At 37.4% G+C, this 24,268-nt stretch overlaps 1 protein-coding gene across 6 annotated transcripts in view; it reads right to left on the reverse strand.

Moving 5' to 3' along the window:
* CD200 (CD200 molecule) overlaps nucleotides 1-22,371 on the reverse strand; it is a 40,167-nt gene extending 17,796 nt beyond the window's left edge. The window contains exons 1-2 of one of the 6 annotated variants that reach the window (XM_040224701.1): nucleotides 927-1,079; nucleotides 572-708 (exon numbers count right to left, since the gene is read on the reverse strand). Coding sequence is in view for 1 of the 6 variants with exons in the window: in XM_040224692.1 (XP_040080626.1) it covers nucleotides 927-938 (12 nt within the window). In the remaining 5 variants the exon portion in view is untranslated. Of the gene's footprint in view, nucleotides 1-571; nucleotides 709-926; nucleotides 1,105-22,171 lie in introns of those variants that run through there. The other 5 variants (XR_005718401.1, XM_040224725.1, XM_040224692.1 and 2 more) reach the window with 5 other exon arrangements.
* Nucleotides 22,372-24,268: the final 1,897 nt, after the last annotated feature.

Genomic DNA, 24,268 nt, shown 5'->3' on the forward strand with positions numbered 1-24,268 from the left:
TACCTGACAGCTGTCCATCTGGCAGCTACACTGCCCCTCCCCTGAAAATTTGTAGGTTCAAATCCTGAAGCTGCCACAGTCATATTGACTTGGAAAAATTCACCTGTCTGCCTGTTTATTTGTAAAACTGGGTAATAACTCCCCTGAAGGACAGTGGTGAAGATTAAGAGTACCTGGCACTCAGTAAACACTAGCTTAGAGGCCACCATTCTTCTTTGTTAAGGAAGACAATAACTGTGTAGTCTAGCCAATAAACCATATGCAAAAAAATTACCTTGAGGCATTACTTGTATTTAGATTTTTTAATTATTATTTTATATCAGTTACCAATGTAAATGAAAATCCTCCCCTTCCTTCATTTTGTCATATACCTAGATCCTGGATAACAAAATGCCTGTTTCTCACGGATACCCTGGGTTTTAACTCTGATTTATCCGATCCTTTTGACTTCCCACGGCAAAGGCCCAGAGGATGCAGAAAGAGGCTGAAGCATCACAGAGAAGCCAGCCTGATCCTGAAATTCTGCAACCGCACCCCAGATTTCAGGACCAAAATGGAGCCAAAACAGCACCCTCTATCCACGCAGCCAGCGTCCGCCTCCAGGCCCATTTCCTCTCCAAGGATGTCAGCGATCGATCGGAGAAAGCGTCTCCGGAGCCTGCACCTGGCAGCATCCTGTTTCCAGTTTACCGCGACAGAATCGCAACCCTAGGAATGGAGGTATGGCCTATAAAGCCCGCTTTGGAAGGCAAGATCCGCTTCTCTGCAAGGTTCAGAACTGAGAGGAAAGCGCAAGCGGGAATCCCAGCTTTGAATCAGAGAGGGGAAAGCCGAAACCTAGAGTTCGCAGCCGAACATCGCCCCCAGGGCCACCGGAGAGGAGTCGCCCACCCTGCTCCCTGTTTCCCACGCCTGGCCCAGCTCACCAGACACTCCATCCTCGCTCCTGGCCGCGCAGGTTATTTGGTAGCTGCTGGGAAGCCTGGAGGGATCTCACACCGGACCAGGCAGAGCCCCTCCACTTTCGCGGAGCGACGATGCCTTACTCCCCACGGTTTCGCTGCTTAACTCCTACTCCTCCGCCCCGGCTCCGGCCCCGGCCCCGGCCCCGGCCCCGCCCCCGGCCCCGGCCCCGCCCCCGGCCCCGCCTCCGCCCCCGCCTCCGCCCCCGCCCCCGCCGCTACACCTAAGCGCCCACCCCAACTCCATCGCGCCCACCCCTAGCCCCCAACACAGAGGTATAAAGGGGGATTAAATAGTACTCATCTTTTCCCGTCTTCAAACCATTTCGCTGTTTTCAGAGGTTGCAACTGGTAAGACTGAGCAAGTGTTTGGAAAAAGATAGTTTCCATTTTCATTATACAGACAAAGAAAGGGAAAGGAGGGGGTGGGAAGACATGAATTGCCTCACTGCGTGGTGCTTGAAGGAATGACAGGCTGCATTGTGGACCACGCAAGTATGAAATGATTTTTGAGAAATGTTACAGTTTCCCCAGTTACCATCTCGGAAAACTCAAATATTTTGAAGCTAAATTTAACCAATAGAAAATTTGCAAAGCAAATGTGTATTTTTTTGTATCCAGAATCAAATTATGTATTTAAACCATCAATGCTGTAATGATCTCTCCTTTATTAATGTGACTGTTTTTTTTCCCCCTCGGCTGTGAGAAACTTTCTTCCACTTGCATTGATGATGAGGATTTTTCTTATTTTAACAAGCTCCGGAGTTCTTGGCTCTTAAACAAAAGACAGATCAATGAAGTATTCAATTCTTATAGCCTTTTCTGTGTTCCCTACCACCACTCGTGACCACCACACCTACGACAAGGTATTGGGACAGAGCTTCTATTATACTTAAGCCTGCAAATTCCAGGGCAGTAAATAAAATAATAACTGATTTTTTTTCCAGAAAAACAAACACTGAAAGGACTAAAATATTCTTGGAGTGGCAAACAAGATACATAAGAGAAAGGTAATTTATATAGCGAAATTAAAGGTCAAATTAAGGAAACTAAAAGAAAACTCTTAAAGCTTCAAACATGACAAGTAGAGACATCAAGAAAAAGAATCAAAGTGACTTTAAATGTCACAAAGCAGCGCTGGATGCAAGAAGGCAATGAGTTAACTTTCAAAATATGGAAGAAAAAATAACTTTGAACTCTACTTTGTCTTTTATAACAACTACTACAAAAGTATTATTTTTTTAATACTTAAATTTTTTTATTAAATGTGTCGTTCACAAGGTGAAATGCATACATCATGAGCACCCAATATTTGTCATAGAGTGAATATACGTGCATAGCCAGAAGCAGATAAAAACTTACCATTCCCTGTTCATCAGAGCCTGCCCTCTCTTTGACTACCCTTTTTATCACTGCCACCTTTCCACCACTCTATTACTTTCAACATCATAGGCTAGACCTCCCTGTTTGTGAACTTCATATAAATAGCATCATAGACAATGTCCTCATTTGTATCTTCGATCTTTTACTCAACAGTGGATTTGAACATTTTATCCATGTTATTGCATGTAATTGTGGCTCACTCATTCTCATTGCTGTATATGATCCCATTCTTTAAATGCCACATTTATTTATCTATACTATTGTTACTAGACATTTGTTTGTTTTCCATTTTAGGGAGGGTTATTTTTAATAGTGTGCTATAAACACTCTTATATGTGACTTTTCCTAAACATATGTACACCATTGTTAGATTATTCTTTGACATTGCCAGTTTTATCTTTTTCTATCACTTTATTTTTAAACTTTATTTATTCTTTTTTCCTCCCAAGTACATAGATGATATTTTGTGGGTGATATTTTGCTGGACCTCAATTCTTAAAATCTACTGAAGAACTCTGTCCTAAATTTTATTAGCAAAATATTATAAAATGACAGGATGAAACAACATTTTGTTAAGCATAGAAATTTCAGAAATTATATTGAGATTCTCCTTTAAAATATTTTCAAAAGAAGTATTCTATAAAAAAGAAAAAATTAGTCCAGGCAGACGCTATATGGAAAGATAAGCAGAAAGGATAACTCATCAAAACTTATAAGTATAACTGCCTAAAACTTATAACTGCCTAAAAAAAAAAGCAAATTCCCCAAAATTGTATGTTTATAATTAGATAATTTAATAATTCACATCTTAATGGAAGGGATTAAGAAGATAATGAGATTTTGAAAGATAGGTGAGAATTTTGCCAAGATGTATATGTTTAGGAAATAGACATAAAAATGTAATACAAGATGGAAAAAATTCTGAAAATGACAGATTGGTCATAAGAATTTTAAAATTGACATTGTAACAATGTAAAGCCTTCAATTCACAAACATGGAATGTTGTTCCATTTGTTGTGTTTTCTCTAATTTCTTTCGTTAATGTTTTATAGTTTTCACTTTAACTTTCAACTAATGAAGACCTACCATATAGCACATGGAGCTACATTCAGTGTTCTGTAATGAACTATGCGTATGTGCTAAGTCACTTCAGTTGTACCTGACTCTCTGTGACCTCATAGACTATAGCCCACCAGGCTCCTCTGTCCACAGGATTCTTCAGGCAAGAATACTGGAGTGGGTTGTCATGCCCTCCTCCAGTAATGACCTATATGAAAATCTAAAAATGAGTGGGTATGTGTATATTATAACTTATCCACTTTGCTGTACAGCCAAAACTAATACAACAGTATAAATCAACTACACTCCAATAAATTTTTTTAAAAATTGAAGTGTAGTTAATTTACAATGTTGTGTTAGTTCAGGTGTCCAGCAAAGTGATTCATTTATATATACTATACTATACATACATACATACATACATATGTGTGGGCGTTCATAGTGGCTCAGATGGTAAAGGATCTGCCTGCATTGCAGACCAGGGTTGGATCCCTGGGTTGAGACGATCTCCTGGAGAAGGGAATGGCAACTCACTCCAGTATCTTGCCTGGAGAATTACAAGGACAGAGAAGCCTGGAGGGCTATAGACAATGAGGGTCACAAAAAGTTGGACACAACTGAGTAACTAACATTTTCAACTTTCATACATATATGTGTGTGTGTATTTATATATACTTTTTCACATTCTTCTCCATTATAGGTTATTACAAGATTCTGAATACAGTTCCCTGAGTTACACAGTAGGTCCTTATTGTTAATCTATTTTAAACATAGTAGTGAATATATGTTAACCCCAAACTTCTAGTTTATCTCTCCCCCCCTGTCCCCGCCATTCCCTTTGGTAACCATAAGTTTATTTTCCATGTCTGTGAGTCTAACTCTGTTTTGTAAATAAATTTACTTATATTACTTTTTTAGATTCCACATATAAGTGATCTTATATAATACCTGTTTTTCTCTGACTTGATTCACTTAATATGATAACCTACAATTCTTTAACCTCTTTAGTTAGATATATTTCTAAGAATTTTATTCCTTTTGATGCTATTGTAAATGGGCTTGTTTTTCCTAATTTTCTTTTTTGGAAAATAAAATAATTTGTTGTATAAATTATATGTAGAAACACCAAATTTTTGTCTATTAATTTTATATCCTATAACTATTGAATTTGTTTGTTCCAACAGGTTTTTTTTAGGCGGGGGTGGTTTCTATATGTAAGATCATGCCATCTGCAAAAGGGACAGTTTTACTTCTTCCTTATTGATTGTTATGCTTTTTATTTCTTGCCTAACTGCTCTGGCTAGGACTTCCAGTACTATAGAAGAGACATGCATGGGTCTCCTTGCTTTGTTCCTTATCTTGGAGGTAAATATTTCATTTTTTCATTGTTGAGTGGGATGTTATCTATGGACCTTTCATATATGCCCTTAATTATGTTGAAATACTTTCCTTCTATTCCTAGTTTGTTAAGAGTTTTTATCATGAAAGGATGATGAATTTTGTCAAATGTTTTTTCTAGTGTATGGAGAGGATCCTGTGATTTTTATCCTTTATTCTGTTAATGTGAAGTATCACATTATGGTATGTATTACATCCCTGTTATTTATCTTCTACCTGAAAATTTATACCTTTTGACCAGCTTCATCTAATTCCCTCTTCCCACCTTCTTGCTGGTGGCAACCACAAATCTGATCTCTTTCACTATGAACTTGTTTGTTTGTTTCTGAAGTGTAATAGACTTACAACACTCTGCCAGTTCCTAGTGTGCGACAGACTGATTCAATATTTCTATGCATTACAAAATGTTCACCACAGTAAGTTTAATTACCATCTAGACCATAAAAAGATTTTACAGAATTATTGACTATATTCTCTACACTATACCTTTCATACCTGTGATTCATTTATTGTGTAACTGGAAGTTTGTACTTCCAGTTGTGTTTTCTCTAATTTGTTGTGTTCCTTATCTCCCTAATCTATTTCTTTCATCCTCCCACTCCAGCCCCTCTGGCAACCTTCTGTATCTATCACTATTTTTATTTTGTTATGTTTGTTCCTTTGTTTTGTTTTTCAGATTTCACATATAAACGAAATCAGGTGGTATTGATATTTCTCTGTCTGACATGTCATTTAGCATAATACTATCTAAATTCACTCATGTTGTCACAGATGGAAATATTTAATTCTTTTTATGGTTGAGTAATAAATGGCAACCCACTCCAGTATTCTTGCCTGGAGAATTCAATCCAGGTTCCAGAGGAACCTGGCAGGGTAGGTCCATTGGGTTGCAAAGAGTCAGACATGACTGAAGTGACTTAGCAATAGTGCATCTGTACAAATAGTACAGATCTGTCCATAGTACAAAATCTGTTTTATCCATTCATCTCTTAATGGGACCTTAGGTTGCTTTCATATCTTGGCTATTGCAAATAATGATGTAATTAATGATGCAATGAACATAGGGGCACATATCTTTTCAAATTTCTGTTTTCATTTTTTTTATGTATACCCATGAGTAAAATTTATGGATCATATGGTAGTTCTATTTTTAATATTTTGAGAGGAGCCTACACACTATTTTCTATAGTGGCTGTACATCTCCACAAGTGTTCTCTGCTACCTACATCCTCACCAACATTTTTTTTTGTTGTTATTTTTTCATAATAGCCGTTCTACTGAGCCATTCTCAAGTGTGAGGTGATATTTTACTGTGGTCGTGAGTTGCATTTCCCTGATGATTAGCAATATTGATCCCGATGTCATGGCCTGTTGGCCATCTGTATGTCTTCTTTGGAAAAAATGTCTATTCTGGTCCTATTCTCAGTTTTAATTAGGTTGTTTTTGATGGTGAGTTACATGAGTTCTTTGTGTATTTTGGATATTTACCTCTTATCAGATATATTGTTTGAAAAGTCTTCTCCCAAACAGTAGAGAGCCTTTTCATTTTGTTAGTGTCCTTCACTGTACAAAAGCTTTTTAGTTTGATGTAGTTCCATTTGTTCATTTTTGGTTTTGTTTCTCTTGCCTGAAGAGACAGAGTCAAAAAAACATTGCTAAGACTGATGTCAAAGACTTACTGCCTACATTTTCTTCTAGGAGTTTTATGCTGTCCAGTTTTATATTTACATCTTTAATTCACTTTGAGCTTATTTTTATATGTGGTGTGAGAAAGTAGTCCAGTATGATTCTTTTGAATATAGCTGTCTAGCTTTTACCAGCATAATTTACTGAAGATGCTGCCTTTTTTGCTATTGTATATTCTTGCCTCCTATGTTGTAGATTCACTGACCATAAAAGTGTGAGCTCATTTCTGGATTTTGATTCTGTTCCATTAATCTATGCATCTGTTTGTGCAGTAGTACCATATTGCATTCATGACTGTAGCTTCATAGTACTGTTTGAAATAAGGGAGTATGATACTTCCAGCTTTGTTCTACTTTTTTAAGATAGATGTGGCTATTTGGGGTTTTTTTGTGTGTTTTCATATGAATTTTAGGAACATTTGTTCTAATTCTGTGAAAATGCCATTGGTATTTTGTTAGGGATTGTACTGAAACTATAGCACACCTTGGGTAGTATGGTCATCTTAACAATTTTAATTCTTCCAATCCATGAACACGGTATATCTTTCCATTTGTGTTGTTACCAATTTCTTTATCATTGTCTTGTAGTTTTCCAAGTACAGGTGTTTTGCCTCCTTCAGTTTAGTTCAGTCGCTCAGTCATGTCCAACTCTTTGCGATCCCATGGACTGCAGCATGCCAGGCCTCCCTGTCCATCACCAACTCCCGGAGTTTACCCAGACTCATGTCCATTGAGTTGGTGATCCCATCCAACCATCTCATCCTCTGTTGTCCCGTTCTCCTCCTGCCTTCAATCTTTCCCAGCATCAGGGTCTTTTCAAATGAGTCAGCTCTTCGCATCAGGTGGCCAAAGTATTGGAGTTTCAGCTTCACCATCAGTCCTTCCAATGAACACTTAGGACTGATCTCCTTTAGGATGGACTGGTTGGATCTCCTTGCAATCCAAGGGACTCTCAAGAGTCTTCTCCAACACCACAGTTCAAAAGCATCAATTTGTCGACCCTCAGCATTCTTTATACTCCAGCTCTCACATCCATACATGATTACTGGAAAAACCATAGCTTTGACTAGACAGACCTTTGTTAGCAAAGTAATGTCTCTACTTTTTAATATGTTGTCTAGGTTGGTCATAACTTTCCTTCCAAGGAGTAAGCGTCTTTTAATTTCATGGCTACAGTCACCACCTGTAGTGATTTTGGAGCTCAAAAAAATAGTCAGCTACTGTTTCCACTGTTTCCTCACCTATTTGCCATGAAGTGATGGGACCAGATGCCATGATCTTTGTTTTTTGAATGTTGAGCTTTAAGCCAATTTTTTCACTCTCCTCTTTCACTTTTGTCAAGAGGCTTTTTAGTTCTTCTTCACTTTCTGCCATAAGGGTGATGCCATCTGCATAACTGAGATTATTGATATTTCTCCTGGCAATCTTGATTCCAGCTTGTGCTTCCTCCAGCCCAGCATTTCTCATGCACTCTTTATGTACTCTGCATATAAATTAAATAAACAGGGTGACAGGATATAGCCTTGATGTACTCCTTTTCCTATTTGGAACCAGTCTGTTGTTCCATGTCCTGTTCTAACTGTTGCTTCCTGACCTGCATACAGATTTCTCAAGAGGCAGGTCAGGTGGTCTGGTATTCCCAGCTATTTCAGAACTTTCCACAGTTCATTTGTGATCCACACAGTCAAAGGCTTTGGCGTAGTCAATAAAGCAGAAATAGATGTTTTTCTGGAACTCTCTTGTTTTTTTGATAATCCAGTGGATGTTGGCAATTTGATCTCTGGTTCCTCTGCCTTTTCTAAAACCAGCTTGAACATAGGAAGTTCATGGTTCACGTATTGCTGAAGCCTGGCTTGGAGAATTTTGAGCATTACTTTACTAACGTGTGAGATGAGTGCAATTGTGTGGTAGTTTGAGCATTCTTTGGCATTGCCTTCCTTTGGGACTGGAATGAAAACTGACCTTTTCTATTCCTGTGGCCATTGCTGTGTTTTCCAAATTTGCCAGGATATTGAATACAGCACTTTCATAGCATCATCTTTTAGGATTTGAAATAGCAAACTGAAATTCCATCACCTCCACTAGCTTTTCTTCGTAGTGATGCTTCCTAAGGCCCACTTGCCTTCACATTCCAGGATGTCTGGCTCTAGGTCTGGCCTCCTTAATTAGATTTATTTCTATGTATTGTATCCTTTCTAATGCAATTGTAAATAGGATTATGTCCTTAATTTTCTTTCCAATAATCCATTTTTAATGTATAGAAAAGGAACAGACTTCTATATATTAACTTTGTATACTGAAACTTTACTGAATTCATTAATGAGTTCTAATAGTTTGTTGATGGCATCCTTAGCATTTTCTATATAGTATCATGTCATCTGCAAACAGTGACAAGTTTCCTACTTCCTTTCCAATCCAGATCTCTTTTTATGTCTTTTCTTATTTGGTTGCTGTGGCTAGGACTTTCAATAATGTGTTGAATACCAGTGACAAGAGTGGTCTTTCTTGTCTTGTTCCTCATCTTATAGAAAATGTTTTTAGCCTTTTATCATTAAGTATGATGTTAGCTGTGGGTTTGTCATATATGACCTTTATTATTTGAGGTATATTCTCTCTTTACTCACTTTGTTGAGAGTTTTTATCATAAAGGAATGTTGAATTTTGTAAAAGCTTTTCTGCATCTATGAGATAATCACCTGATCTTTATTTTTCAATCTGTTAATGTGATGTATCGCATTTGATTGATTTGCAGATATTGTACCATCCTTATCTCCCTGGGATAAATCCCACTTGATCATGTTATATGATCCTTTTAATGTATTGTTGAATTAGTTTGCTAATATTTTGTTGGGGAAATTTGCATCTATGTTCATCAATGATATTGACATAATTTCTTTTTTATGATGCTTTTGTATGCTTTAAGTATCCAAATGATGCTAGCTTCATAAATGAATTTAGAAGCATTTCTTCCTCTGAATTTTTTTGAAATAATTTGAGAAAGATATATGTTAACTATTCTCTGAATGTTTGTTAGAATTCACCTGTGATGCTATCTAGTTCTGGTCTTTTTTTGGCTGGGATTTTCTTTAATTACTGGTTTAATTTCATGATTGGTAAATGGTCTGTTTATATTTTCAATTTCTTGTTTCAGTCTTAGGAGATTGTATTGATGCAGTGTCAGCTATAACTTCTCTTTCATTTCTGATTTTATTCATTTGAACCCATCCTGTTCTTCTTATCAGTCTAATGGTTTAGAGATTTATCTTTTCAAAGAACCAGCTCTTAGTTTCATTGATCTTTTCTGTTATTTTTTAAATCTCTGTTTCATTTATTTCTGCTCTAATCTTTATGATTTCTTTCCTCCTATTAACTTTGGCATTTATTTGTTCTTCTTTTTCTAGTTCCATTAAGTGTAAAGTTAGATTGTTACCTGAGATTTTTTTTTTGCTTCCTGAGGTAGACTTTTATCATGTAAATTTCCCTTTTAGAACAGATTTTGCTATGTCACATATATTTTTGGATTGTGTTTTTTGCCTCGGGTATTTTTTATTTCTTCTTTAACTTTTTCTGTGATTCATTTGTTATCTAGTGACATATTGTTCAGCCTCCACATGTTTGTGGCTTTTGCAGCTTTTTCTTATAGTTGATTTCTAGTCTCATAGCCTTGTGGATGGAAAAGTTGCTTGATAAACTTTCAATCTTCTTAAATTTACTGAGATTTATTTTGTAGCCTAGCATGTGATCTATCCTGGAGAATGCTCTATGTGTATATGAAAAGAATGTGTATTCTGCTGCTTTAAATGGAATATTGTATATAGATCTATTAAGTCCAATGTGTTGTTTAAGGCAATTGTTTCCTTGATGTTTTTGTCTGGATAATCTGTCCATTGATATAAATGAGGTGTTAAAGTTCCTTACTATTATTATGTAATTATTATTGTATTATTGTCAATTCCTCTGTTTATGTTTGTTAATATTTGTTTTATATATTTAGGTATTCCTATGTTGAATGTGTATGTTTACAATTGTTGTATGTTCTTGCTGTTTGATCTCTTTATTATTTTGTAATGTCTTTCTTTGTCTGTTATTATATCTTGGTTTTAAAATCTATTTTCTCTGATGTAAGTATTGCCTCCCCAGCTTTTTTTCTTTTGATTACCATTTGTATGGGATGCTATTTCTCTCCCCTTACTCTGAAGCTAGTGTAGATTTGAATTTGAAGTGAGTCTCTTATGGAGAGAATATATATAGGTCTTGTTTTCTTGTTTATTCAGTTACTCTTTATCTTTTGATTGGAGCATTTACTCCATTTACATTTAAAGTAATTATTGATAGGAGGGCATGGAAACCCACTCCACTACTCTTGCCTGGAGAACCTCGTGGAAAGAGAAGCCTGGCAGGCTACAGTCCATAGGGTCACAAAGAGTTGGACATGACTGAAGTGACTTAGCACAGACATAGACATGTGCTTACTGGGCTTCCCAGGTGACACTTGTGATAAAGAACCCACCTGCTAATGCAGGAAATGTAAGAGACATGGGTTTGATCCATGGGTCAGGAAGATCCCCTAGAAGAAGGCATGGCAACCCACTCCAGTATGCTTGTCCAGTATGCATAGACAGAGGAGCCTGGCAGGCTATACCCCATAGGGTCACAAAGAGCTAGACATGACTGAAGTGACTGAGCATGCACACATGCTCATGTACTTATTATCATTTTGTTATTTGTTTTCAGGTTCTTTTATGGTCCTTTTTTATTCCTTTCTCTTTTTTGCTCTGTTCCCTTGAGATATGGTAACTCTCTTTAGTTTTATATTTGGATTCCTTTCTCCATTCTGTGAGTGTATCTATCATAAATTTTGGTTTTTGCTTACCATGAAGTTTATATATATATATGAATCTATATATAGATTATTTATATATACACGATTATTTTAGGTTGCTGATCTCTTACGTTCAAATGCATTTTAACAACCTTGTATTTTTACTCCTCCAAGTTTACTGTTTTGACATTATATCATTTATCTTTGTCTTTTGTGTATCCCTTTACAATTTATTGTGAATATAGTTGATTTTAGCCTTTCTACTAAGTTTATAGTTGATCTACTCCCTTTACTGTATATTTGCCTTTACGAATGAGAGTTTTCCTTTTGTAATTTTTGAGCCTCTAGTTTTTGTTCCTTTCTTTTCTGCTTAGAAAAATTCCTGTTACATTTCTTGTGAAGCTGCTTTGGTGGTGAACTCTTTTAGCTTTTGCTTACATATAAAACTTTTGCTTTCTCCATCAAATCTGAATGAAAGCCTTGCCAGATAAAGTGTTCTTGTTTGTATATAGTAGCACTCCCTCTGGCTTGCAGAGTTTTTTCTGAATAGTGAGCTGACAGTCTTTTGGGAGTTCCCTTGTGCATAACTTGTTACTTTCTCCTTGATGCTTTTAATATTCTCTTTATTTTTATCATTTTAATTACAATATATCTCTTTGTGTTTCTATTTGGGTTGATTCTATTTTGGACTCTGTTCCTCCTGGACCTATATGTCTGTTTTCTTTCTCAACTTAGGAAAGTTTTCAGCCAATATGTATTTGGGACTCTGTTCCCCCTGGACCTAGATGTCTGTTTTCTTTCTCAACTTAGGGAAGTTTTCAGCCAATATGTCTTCAAATATGTTCTCTGTCTTTTTCTCTCTTCTCCTTCTAGACCCTTATAATGACATTAGTGTACTTGATGTTGTCCCAGAAGTCTCTTAAACTGTCCTTATTTATTAAAATGCCTTTTTTCTGTTTAGCTTGAGTGATTTCCACACTCTTTTAAATTACTGCTTCTTCCCCAGGTCTCTGTTGAGTGAAATTTTGTGTGTACCTTTAGCAATGAAGTCTCTACTTCCTACAGCCCTTAGGCTCTCCTGAAAGCACATCACACTGGCCTTCAAATCCAGATTTTCTAGGGCTCATCTTCCTGGTGCAGGACCCTCAGGGTGGATTGTTCGATATGGAACTTGTACCACTCACTCTTGGGGGGAACCTCTGCAACTGTGAGTCTCCTGCTGTTTGTGGGTCATCTACCTGGGGTATGGGTCTTGATTATAGTGAGTCTCTACTTCCCCATCCATCTTCTTGTGGTTCCATTTTTATATCTTCAGCTGTAGAAGATCTTCTCTGCTAGTCTTTGGGTTGTCCTCATTGATAGTTGCTCTGAAGATTATAATTTTGGTGTGCTTATTGGAGGAGGTGAGCTCAGGGCCTTTCTCCTCTACTATATTGGCCAAGTTCAAGCCTGTGTGAGCCTTTTAATGAGCCATTGAATTTAATTTTCTGGTATTTTATCAAGGCCTTTTCCATATATTTCTGCTGTTACTGCTCAGCTGTTCAGTCATGTCTGACTCTTTGCGACCTGATGGACTGTAGCCCACAAGGCTTTTCTGTCTATGGGATTCTCCAGGCAAAATACTGGATTGAGTTGCCATTCCCTTCTCCAGGGGATCTTCCCTACCCAGGAATCAAACCCTGGTCTCCCACATTGTAGGCAGATTCTTTACCATCTGAGCCACCAGGGAAGCCCTTCCATATATTATGTTGGTGTAAAAGTAATTGTGGTTTTGCAATATTGAACTTTGCTATTTGATATGGGAATACATTCTTAAATAAATGTGGTTATGTTACATATCATTTTAATGCACATTTCTCACTTTATGCTTTTTTTTTTGCTAATGACATTACTTGCTGTGTATTGTATATTTATCTTAGAGTAGGGAAATGATGTTTTTTAGACAAACAGCAAATTTAAGTGATTTTCATACTCAAGTTCAAAATGGGTTGTAAAGCAGCAGAGACAACTCACAACATCAACAATGCATTTGTTCCAGAAACTGCTGGAGATAAGGACCTCGAAGGTGATGAATGCAGTGGCTGGCCATTGGAAGTTGATAACAACAAATTGAGAGTGGTCATTGAAGCTGATCCTCTTACAACTACATGAGAAGCTGCTGCACAATTCAACATCAACCATTCTATGGTCATTTGGCATTTGAAGCAAATTGGAAAGTTCAATAAGCGGGTGCCTCATGAGCCCACTGAAAATAAAAGAAACTGTTGTTTTTGAAGTGTGATTATATGCAACAACAACAAAACATTTCTCAATCGGATTGTGATGTGCAATGAACAGTGGACTTTATATGACAACTGGATGGCCAGCTCGGTGTTTGGATCGAGAAGAAGCTCCAAAGCACTTTCCAACACCAAACTTGCACCAAAAACTGGTCATGGTCACCGTTGGGCAGTCTGCTGTCCGTCTGATCCACTACAGCTTTCTGAATTCCAGTGGAAACTTTCCATCTGAGAAGTGTGATCAGAAAATCAATGAGATGCACCAAAACTGCAATGTGTGCAGCTGGCATTGGTCAACAGAAAGGGTGCAATTCTTCTGTAGGACAGCACTCAACCACATGTCTCACAACCAATGCTTCAAAAGTTGAACGAACTGGGCTATGAAGTTTTGCCTTATCTGCCATCTTCACCTATCTCTCGCCAGCCGACTATCATTTCTTCAAGCATCTTGACAACTTTTTGCAGAGAAAACAGTTCCACAAACCAGCAGGAGGCAGAAAATGTTTTCCAAGAATTCACTGAATCCTGAAGAACGGATTGAATATTGGCTAAAATGTGTTGATTTTAATGGTTCCTATTTTGATTAATAAAGATATGTTTGAGCCTAGTTATAATGATTTAAAATTTGCAGTCCAAAACCATAATTACATTTCACCAACCTAATATATTTCTTATATAATACATTTCTGTTCTTGTGTTGTCTTTACCTTTGGTATCAAGTAAATCTGGTCTAATAAAATGAGATTGGAACTGTTTCCTCCTTTTTAATTTCTTGAAAGAGTTTAAGAAACATTGGCATTGATTCTTGTCTGGTAGAATTTGGTGCCTGTTTGGTAGAATTTAAATGTTTGGTAGACTGAAGTCATTTCAGTCGTGTTCAACTCTTTGCAACCCTATGGACCATGGCCTGCCAGGCTCCTATATCCATGGGATTCTCCACGCATGAATGCTGGAATGGGTTGCTATGCCCTCCTCCTGGGAATCTTCCCAACCCAGGGATCAAACCGATGTCTCTTTCCTCTCCTGCATTGGCAGGTGAGTTCTTTGCCACTAGCACCACCTGGGAAGCCCCAGGGAATGTGCTGGAGTGGGTAGCTGGTCCCTTCTCCAGGGGATCTTCCTGACCCAGGGACTAAACCTGGGTCTTTCGCATAGCAGGCAGATTCTTTACCATCTGAGCCACCAGGGAAGTAGTGAAGCCGTCTTATCCTGAACTTTTCTTCATTAGAAAGTTTTTGGTTACTGATTCAACCTACATACTAGTTATAGATCTGTTCAGACTTTCTATTTCTTCTTAGTTTTGATAAGGTTGTGTTTTTAGGAATTTATGTCTTCTAGATTATCTAGTTTGTGGTGTATAATATCTCACAGTGGTCTCTTATGATCCTTTTTATTTCTTTCATCAATCAAAATGTTTCTGATTTTATTTATTTGTCTTCTTTCTGTTTTTCTTAGTCTAGTTAATGGCTTGTCAATATTTTTATCTCTTCAAAAACCAACTTATAGTTTTGTTGTTTTTTTTTTTAATTTTTTTTCTATTTCTTCAGTCTTTGTAACTTCCTTCCTTGTGCTAACTTTAGGCTCAGTTTTTTCTTCTTTTCTAGCTCCTTAAGGAGTAGAATTAGATTTTTTACATAATGACTATGAGAATTCCCATAGCATTTTTTACATAAACAGAAAAAAACAAATCTATAATTCATATGGAATACAAAAAGCCATAATAGCCAAATCAATCTTGAGAAAGAAGAATGAACTTGGATGTATAGTATTTCCTGATTTTAGAGTATAGTACCAAAGTTACAGTAATTAAAACTGTGGTAATGACAGACATATGAATAAATGAAATAGAGAACTCAGATATAAATCCATATATACCACACAGTTGATTGATTTTTGACAAGGGTACCAAGCATGCACACTAGGGAAAGAATTGTCTCTTGAACCAACAATAATGTTAAAACTGGAGCTTCACAGGCAAAAGACTGAAATTGAATCTTTACTTTATACTATATAGAAAAGTCAACTCAAAATCAACAACAGACTTAAATGTAAGACTTGAAACTTAAAATCCTAGAAAAAATATAGGTGAAAGACTTCATGACATTGGTCTTAGCAATGATTTCAAGTACGTACACCAAAAGCACAGGCCACAAAAGCAAAGGTAGGCACAAAAGCAAAAGTTCAGTTCAGTTCAGTTCAGTCGCTCAGTCGTGTCCAGCTCTTTGAGACCCCATGAATCACAGCACGCCAGGCCTCCCTGTCCATCACCAACTCCAGGAGTTCACTCAGACTCGCGTCCATCAAGTCAGTGATGCCATGCTACCATCTCATCCTCGATTGTCCCCTTTTCCTCCTGCCCCCAATCCCTCCCAGCATCAAAGTCTTTTCCAATGAGTCAGCTCTTTGCACGAGGTGGCCAAAGTAATGGAGTTTCAGCTTTAGTATCATTCCTTCCAAAGAAAACTCAGGGTTGGCACATGAAACTATATCAAGCTAAAAAGCTTTTGCACAACAATGGAAACAATGAACAGTGTGAAAGTGCAACCTAAAGAACCTGAGAAATACTTCCAGTAGTCTTTAACAGTCACAGAACCATCACAAGCATGCAAAGGTTTTCTGCATCATTAACGACTTTTAAAACCATCACCCATCAATGTACATTCCGGGCGTGGAAGAGGAAACAATTACTCAGATACACAAGCAAGTAGTTCCAGAATCAGTTCTGTTAAGTACAGTCACTCAGTCGTGTCTGACTCTTTGCGACCCCATGAATTACAGCACACCAGACCTCCCTGTCCATCACCAACTCCCGGAGTTCACTCAGACTCAGGTCCATCAAGTCGATGATGCCGTCCAAATATCTCATCCTCCGCTGTCCCCTGCTGCCCCCAATCCCTCCCAGCATCAGAGTCTTTTCCAATGAGTCAACTCTTCACATTGAGGTGGCCAAAATATTGGAGTTTCAGCTTCAGCATCAGTCCCTCCAAAGAACACCCAGGACTAATCTCCTTTAGAATGGATTGGTTGGATTTCCTTGCAGTCCAAGGGACTCTCAAGAGTCTTCTCCAACACCACAGTTCAAAAGCATCAGTTCTTCAGCACTCAGCTTTCTTCACAGTCCAACTCTCACATCCATACATGACCACTGGAAAAACCATAGCCTTGACTAGACAGATCTTTGTTGGCAAAGTAATGTCTCTGCTCTTGAATATGCTATCTAGGTTGGTCACAACTTTCCTTCGAAGGAGTTCAGTTCAGTCACTCAGTCGTGTCCAACTCTTTGCGACCCCATGAATTGCAGCATGCCAGGCCTCCCTGTCCATCACCAACTCCTGGAGTTCACTCAGACTCATGTCCATCGAGTCAGTGATGCCATCCAGCCATCTCATCCTCTGTCATCCCCTTCCCCGACTGCCCCAATCCCTCCCAGCATCAGAGTCTTTTCCAATGAATCAACTCTTCACATGAGGTGGCCAAAGTACTGGAGCTTCAGCTTTACCATCATTCCTTCCAAAGAAATCCCAGGGCTGATCTCCTTCAGAATGGACTGGTTGGATCTCCTTACAGTCCAAGGGACTCTCAAGAGTCTTCTCCAACACCACAGATCAAAAGCATCAATTCTTCGGTGCTCAGCCTTCTTCACAGTCCAACTCTCACATCCATACATGACCACAGGAAAAACCATAGCCTTGACTAGACGGACCTTAGTTGGCAAAGTAATGTCTCTGCTTTTGAATATGCTATCTAGGTTGGTCATAACTTTTCTTCCAAGGAGTAAGCGTCTTTTAATTTCATGGCTGCAATCACCATCTGCAGTGGTTTTGGAGCCCCAAAAAATAAAGTCTGACACTGTTTCCCCTGTTTCCCCATCTATTTCCCATGAAGTGATGGGACTGAATGCCATGATCTTCGTTTTCCTAATGTTGAGCTTTAAGCCAACTTTTTCGCTCTCCTCTTTCACTTTCATCAAGAGGCTTTTTAGTTCCTCTTCACTTTTTGCCATAAGGGTGGTATCATCTGCATATCTGAGGTTATTGATATTTCTCCCGGCAATCTTGATTCCAGCTTGTGCTTCTTCCAGCCCAGAATTTCTCATGATGTACTCTGCATAGAAGTTAAATAAGCAGGGTGACAATATACAGCCTTGATGTATTCCTTTTCCTATTGGGAACCAGTCTGTTGTTCCATGTCCAGTTCTAACTGTTGCTTCCTGACCTGCATACAGGTTTCTCAAGAGGCAGGTCAGGTGGTCTGGTATTCCCATCTCTTTCAGAATTTTCCACAGTTTATTGTGATCCACACAGTCAAAGGCTTTGGCATAGTCAATAAAGCAGAAATAGATGTTTTTCTGGAACTCTCTTGCTTTTTGATGATCCAGCAGATGTTGGCAATTTGATCTCTGATTCCTCTGCCTTTTCTAAAACCAGCTTGAACATCAGGAAGTTCACGGTTCACGTATTGCTGAAGCCTAGCTTGGAGAATTTTGAGCATTACTTTGCTAGCATGTGAGATGAGTGCAATTGTGTGGTAGTTTGAGCATTCTTTGGCATTTCCCTTCTTTGGGATTGGAATGAAAACTGACCTTTTCCAGTCCTGTGGCCACTGCTGAGTTTTCCAAATTTGCTGGCATATTGAGTGCAGCACTTTCACAGCATCATCTTTCAGGATTTGAAACAGCTCAACTGGAATAAGCATTGCTTATCAACAGGATAAGCATTGACATTTGCTCAGTGTCAGGGATTGTCATCCATTTCAATCTTAAAGCTCTTGCCTCAGAGCCAAAGTGCTTGTATAGGAAACTATCCTGAGCTTCTGCACCTTATTTCTTCCATTTATTGTCATATCATCTGGCCTAATGAGCTTCTAAAATTTGTTTTCACTTTATTTGGGATGTGTTTCCAAATGTGTTTTTAATTAATCAGTGCTAGTCATAAAAGATAACATAACCCTGGAAAAAAATTTTGCAGACAATATATCCAACAAAGTTAATCTCCAAAATGTTTAAAGAGCTCCTACAACTCATAGCAACACACAACAACAATAACAAAAACCCCTTGTAACCCAATGGATAAATAGGCTGAGAATTTGAATAGATATTTCTCCAAAGAAGATACAAATGCCCAACAGGTATATGAAAAAATAGTCAGTATCACAAATTATCAGGGAAATGCAAATCAGTACCACAAATATCACCTGACATCTGTCAGGAGGGCTATTCTCAAAAAACAAAAGACAACACATGTTGGTGAGAATATGGTGAAGCTGCACCCTTGCTTGTTATTAATAGGAATGCAACATGATGCAACTGTTCTGGAAAACAGTAAAGAGGTTTCTCCAAAAATGTAAAATAGAACCATATATGATCCAGTCTCACTTCTGGGTTTTTATCTAAAACAATGGAAATCAGGATCTCAAAGTGATATTAGCACTGAAATATCAATAACCTCAGATATGCAGATGACACCACCCTTATGGCAGAAAGTGAAGAGGAACTAAAGAGCCTCTTGATGAAAGTGAAAGAGGAGAGTTGAAAAGTTGGCTTAAAGCTCAACATTCAGAAAACAAAGATCATGGCATCTGGTCCCATAACTTAATGGCAAATAGATAGGGAAACAGTGGAAATAGTGTCAGACTTTATTTTGGGGGCTCCAAAACCACTGCAGATGGTGATTGCAGCCATGAAATTAAAAGATGCTTACTCCTTGGAAGGAAAGTTGTGACCAACCTAGATAGTATATTCAAAAGTAGAGACATTACTTTGCCAACAAAGATCTGTCTAGTCAAGGCTATGGTTTTTCCAGTGGTCATGTATGGATGTGAGAGTTGGACTGTGAAGAAGGCTGAGCACCGAAGAATTGATGTTTTTGATCTGTGGTGTTGGAGAAGACTCTTGAGAGTCCCTTGGACTGCAAGGAGATTCAACCAGTCCATTCTAAAGGAGATCAGTCCTGGGAGTTCTTTGGAAGGAATGATGCTGAAGCTGAAACTCCAATACTTTGGCCACCTCATGTGAAGAGTTGACTCATTGGAAAAGACTCTGATGCTGGGAGGGATTGGGGGCAGGAAGGGAAGGGGATGACAGAGGATGAGATGGCTGGATGGCATTACCAACTCGAAGGACATGAGTTTGGGTAAACTCCAGGAGTTGGTGATGGACAGGGAGGCCTGGCGTGCTGCGATTCATGGGGTCACAAAGAGTCGGACATGACTGAGTGACTGAACTGAACTGAACTGATATTAATTGTAGCATGATGCACATTAGCCAAGGTTCAGAAACAACCTAAATATTCATCTGCAAATCAATAGATAATGAAAATGTGTTATATATAGTGGAATACTATTCAGCCTTAAAAAGAAAAATTCTGCAATATATGACAATGTGGATGACCATCATGGGCATTATTCTAAGGGAAATAAGCCAGTCACAAAAGATAAATCCTGTATAAGTCCACTTATGTGAGTGATCTAAAATAGTCAAATTCATAGAATCAGAGTGAAATGGTTGTTGCCAGGGGCTGGGGGGAAAGAAATGGGAAGTTACTGGTTAATTAGTCTAAGTTAACCAACATGAATTAGTTCTAGAGATCTGCTCTACAACATTGTAGTATTATATTGTATGCTTATAATTTTTATTAAGAGAGTAGATGTCATGTTAAATGTTCTTACCACAATGAAGTAAAATGTAAAAATAGAAATGAATTTATATACATTATAAGAAATTTAAAATTGAATAATCCAGCAACTTTGAAAGGAATTCAACTGAAATCAAATAATTCCCCTGCCAAAAAAAATCTATAAATCCAGATGGCTGTTAAGGAATAGAAATCTCTATCTTATACATGTTTTTAAAAGGAGAAATACTATATAACTAAGCTTTCTTTGAGTGTCAATTTCAAAACCTCAATTTGAAATTTTATTTCAAAGAAAGGAAAGATGATTCAAAGAAATAAAAGTATAGTCCAGCTTCATTTATAAAGCAGACAAAATTCCCCAAATGGTTTAGCATTTCAAAATCTGTCAATGGAATTTATTGTATTCATGAACTACTTTGGAAAGTTCATGTCACTATCTCAGCAAGTACAAAAACAATTACTTAAGTTCAACAACTTATATATGATAAAACCACATAAAATGGAAATAATGAAACTTCTCCTTAAGTTGATAATATACTTAAAGGTCAAACACTGCAGCAGATAGTGTAGAGAAATTTTAGACGTTTTTAAATTCAGAAGTGTTTTAAAGCAAAAATGTCATTACAGGCAAGCAAGATGGTGATCTATGTGAAAAATCATTAGATCAACAGAAAAACTTTGAATAAATAAACAGTTTAGCAAGGTTTCCAGCTACAGGTTAACTCACAAAATCAATAACTGTTCCTAAACCACTAATAACAAGCTAGAAATTTTCATTTAAAAATAGGTTACTATTCATTATAGCAAACAAATGTAAAGTATCAAAGAATTAACTTAGAAAAGATCCACAAAACCTACTGAGAGAAAAATTCTAAACTTTCTTAAATAACATTCAGAAAGACTTGAATAAAGGGATAACATATTTGTAGATTGAGCAAATTACACCGTAAAGATACCAATACTTCCAAAAGTAATTAGTCTATAAATTCAATGTAGGACTAACCAAAATTCAAGCTGTATTTTTTAAAGAATTTAAACATTTCATGATACATTTATATGTTTGTGTATCCTTCAATTGAAATATCAAGTTTGAAAAGAAAAAAGGGAAACCTCTCCCTACCACATTTTAACACATAACAAAAGACCATAGTAATAAAAAGCAAGCACTCATGAAAAAAAACAGTGGAACAAAAGTTCCACCAGAGAGAGCTGAAAATAAAGCTTATATGTAAGGAAAGAAAAGATCATGTAGTAGATGATGTCAGGAAATATGGATCATTATATGATGAAAATTAACACTATATTATCGAGTCTACATTAGGTATAAGTGTTTAAAGACCTAAATAGAAAATAGAAAAATAGAAAGCTAGTAAATACGATTATATTTGTGTGAGTTTAGGTAGATGAGGACTTCTTAAATAAGATTCCAAACTCAAGCTATTAGGTTAAAAAGTTATGAATTTAACAGCATTAAAGCATTAAATATCTTTTATTTTAATTTGAGTGATGCCAAATAGGGAAAAGTAATCAATATCTTGTATGGACAGAATCTAGGATATAAGGAATATCTATAGATGTAGACAACAAACCCGATGTCATATGAAGATGTAGACAATAACTTCTCAGATGGGGAAACCTATATAAAGCATGTTCATACTTATTAATACTCAGGAAAAAAGAAAACCCAAAATCAGATAAGCCATTCAATTGGTGACAGTGGGAGGTGGGAATAGACTGTGAATCAGGGAATGAATTGAAACATTCAAAGACATGATTATTACTATAACCTAATTTGAAATTACTAATTCATGAAACTATATATAAACAATTTTTTTCCATTTATTTGTAAGATAACAATTGCTGCAACTAAAGGCATGATTTAATATGGAAGGTTAAGTCTTAAATTTGAAGTATACACAATGACAGCAAAAGCCACACATTCGCCAATTACCTGTGTTCGTTAAGGAGTGTGGTTCATTAGGGGTGTCTCAGTTGGAGTGTGCCTGGAGAATCTCAGGGATGGAGGAGCCTGGTGGACTGCCATCTATGGGGTCGCACAGAGTCGGACACGACTGAGGCGACTTAGCAGCAGCAGCAGCAGCAGCTGGAGTGTGGTTTCAAGCACATTCTCAGACCTACAGATACAGACTGTGATAATACATAAGATGAATACAACCCAAACACTCCCCCTGGTGGAGTGGTAAAGCATGCTATGAAAACAAACCTGCTGCTGCTGCTAAGTCGCTTCAGTCGTGTCCGACTCTGTGCGATCCCATAGACGGCAGCCCACCAGGCTCCCCCATCCCTGGAATTCTCCAGGCAAGAACACTGGAGTGGGTTGCCATTCCCTTCGCTATTCAAACTCTCTTGACAGATCAAAATATCTTTTCAATAATATTTTTGATCATTGATTTTTAATAATATATTGATATGATTTGTCTCCTTGGAGAACATGTCCTGGATACTACCAAATTTATACCTCTGGTCTTACATGCTCTGTAAATTCCAGATTCATAAATCTAGATCCTTCTACTCTTTTAACTACTTTAATGGATTGTTACTGCAGACACTTAAAAGCTCAAATGCCTTTCCAGGCCTGTGGGTCTCACCTGTTCTGACCCTCACTTCTATTTCGAAGTCATTGTTCTAGTCACACTGACCTTCTCATTATTCTTTGAACACTTCGAACTCATTCCCACCTGAAGACCTATACTAATTCTTCCTTTTTTGTCTGGAACATTCTTTGCTAGAACTTTACTCACCTTTTTTCTTACCCAGTTCTCAGGTTAAAAGTCACCTCCTCAAAGAGACCACTCAACATAAACTGGCCCCATGATTTCTTTCAATTTTATCATTCTGTTTATTTTCTAAATAGTACTTATCACTACCCAGTATTTTCTTATTTCCTTGTATCTTTCCTTGACTCCCTCTCTCCACTGGAAAACGAGCTTCTGAAAGGCAAAGAACTTGTAGGTTTTAGCTGTGACTCTGTCTCCCACACTGAGAACAATGCATAGCAATATATAGGCATTGAGGAAGTATTTGTTGAATAACTGAATCAATATTTTATTATATTAGTCTTGTAAAGCCACACCACTCTCACCTTACTTTGTCAGGTAGACTTATCTCAAGTTTCGTGTCCTCACCATTTTTACCACCCAGCGGCCATCCTCCCATCAGATGTCTGAAGTCCATATGATTCTCTCCCGTCAAAATCTGTCCGCAAGAATCTTAAACTCAATTTACCGTGTGTGCCAAGTCACTTCAGCTGGGTCTGACTCTTTGCAACTCCATGGACTATAGCCCACCAGACTCCTCTGTCCATGGGATTCTCCAGACAAGAATCCTGGAGTAGGTTGCCGTGGGGATCTTCCCAACCCAGGGACTGAACTCCATCTCTTGTGTCTCCTGCATTGGCAGATGGGTTCTTTACCACTAGCGCCACCTGGGAAACCTTCTATTTACTGTAAGCATGAAAGATACTAACAGCCTGCCCCTGTAACAATCCCAAGTAGCATGTCATTTTAATAAGGATAAATCCTTTGACTGCAAAATATTACCAAGAATATACAAAAGTTTTCCATGATGATTCTTTCCATGATTAATTTTCCCAGAGCAATTGGAATTTTTTTTCAGATTTAAAACTAACCCTTATTTAATCCACCTTTTCTATGAAAACAGGTGGTAATAATACAACTTACTTTTTCTTTCTCTGAGCAATACAGAAGATGAAAAATAAAATACATGAAACAGAAAAGAATATACCAAATGTATGTAGCCAATTATAAGAAAAACCAGCAGTACCTGGAAAACACAAACCAGAAACATGTTCTTTGGGACTCTACTTCTTTTTATATACTATACTGACATTTTGGTACCTTTAATTTGTAATGCTCTTTTGGTTTACCATTGTTTGTTGACATTCAAATTGATACTATAAGATTGTCACATTTCATTTTGTAAAATAATATACTAATAGTATTCAAATTGAAGAGAGACAATATTTACTATCATTCTATCACTCTCAAGAATTAAAAATATATATATA

Source organism: Oryx dammah, unplaced genomic scaffold (assembly GCF_014754425.2).
Source record: "Oryx dammah isolate SB20612 unplaced genomic scaffold, SCBI_Odam_1.1 HiC_scaffold_2, whole genome shotgun sequence".
NCBI lineage: Eukaryota > Metazoa > Chordata > Mammalia > Artiodactyla > Bovidae > Oryx > Oryx dammah.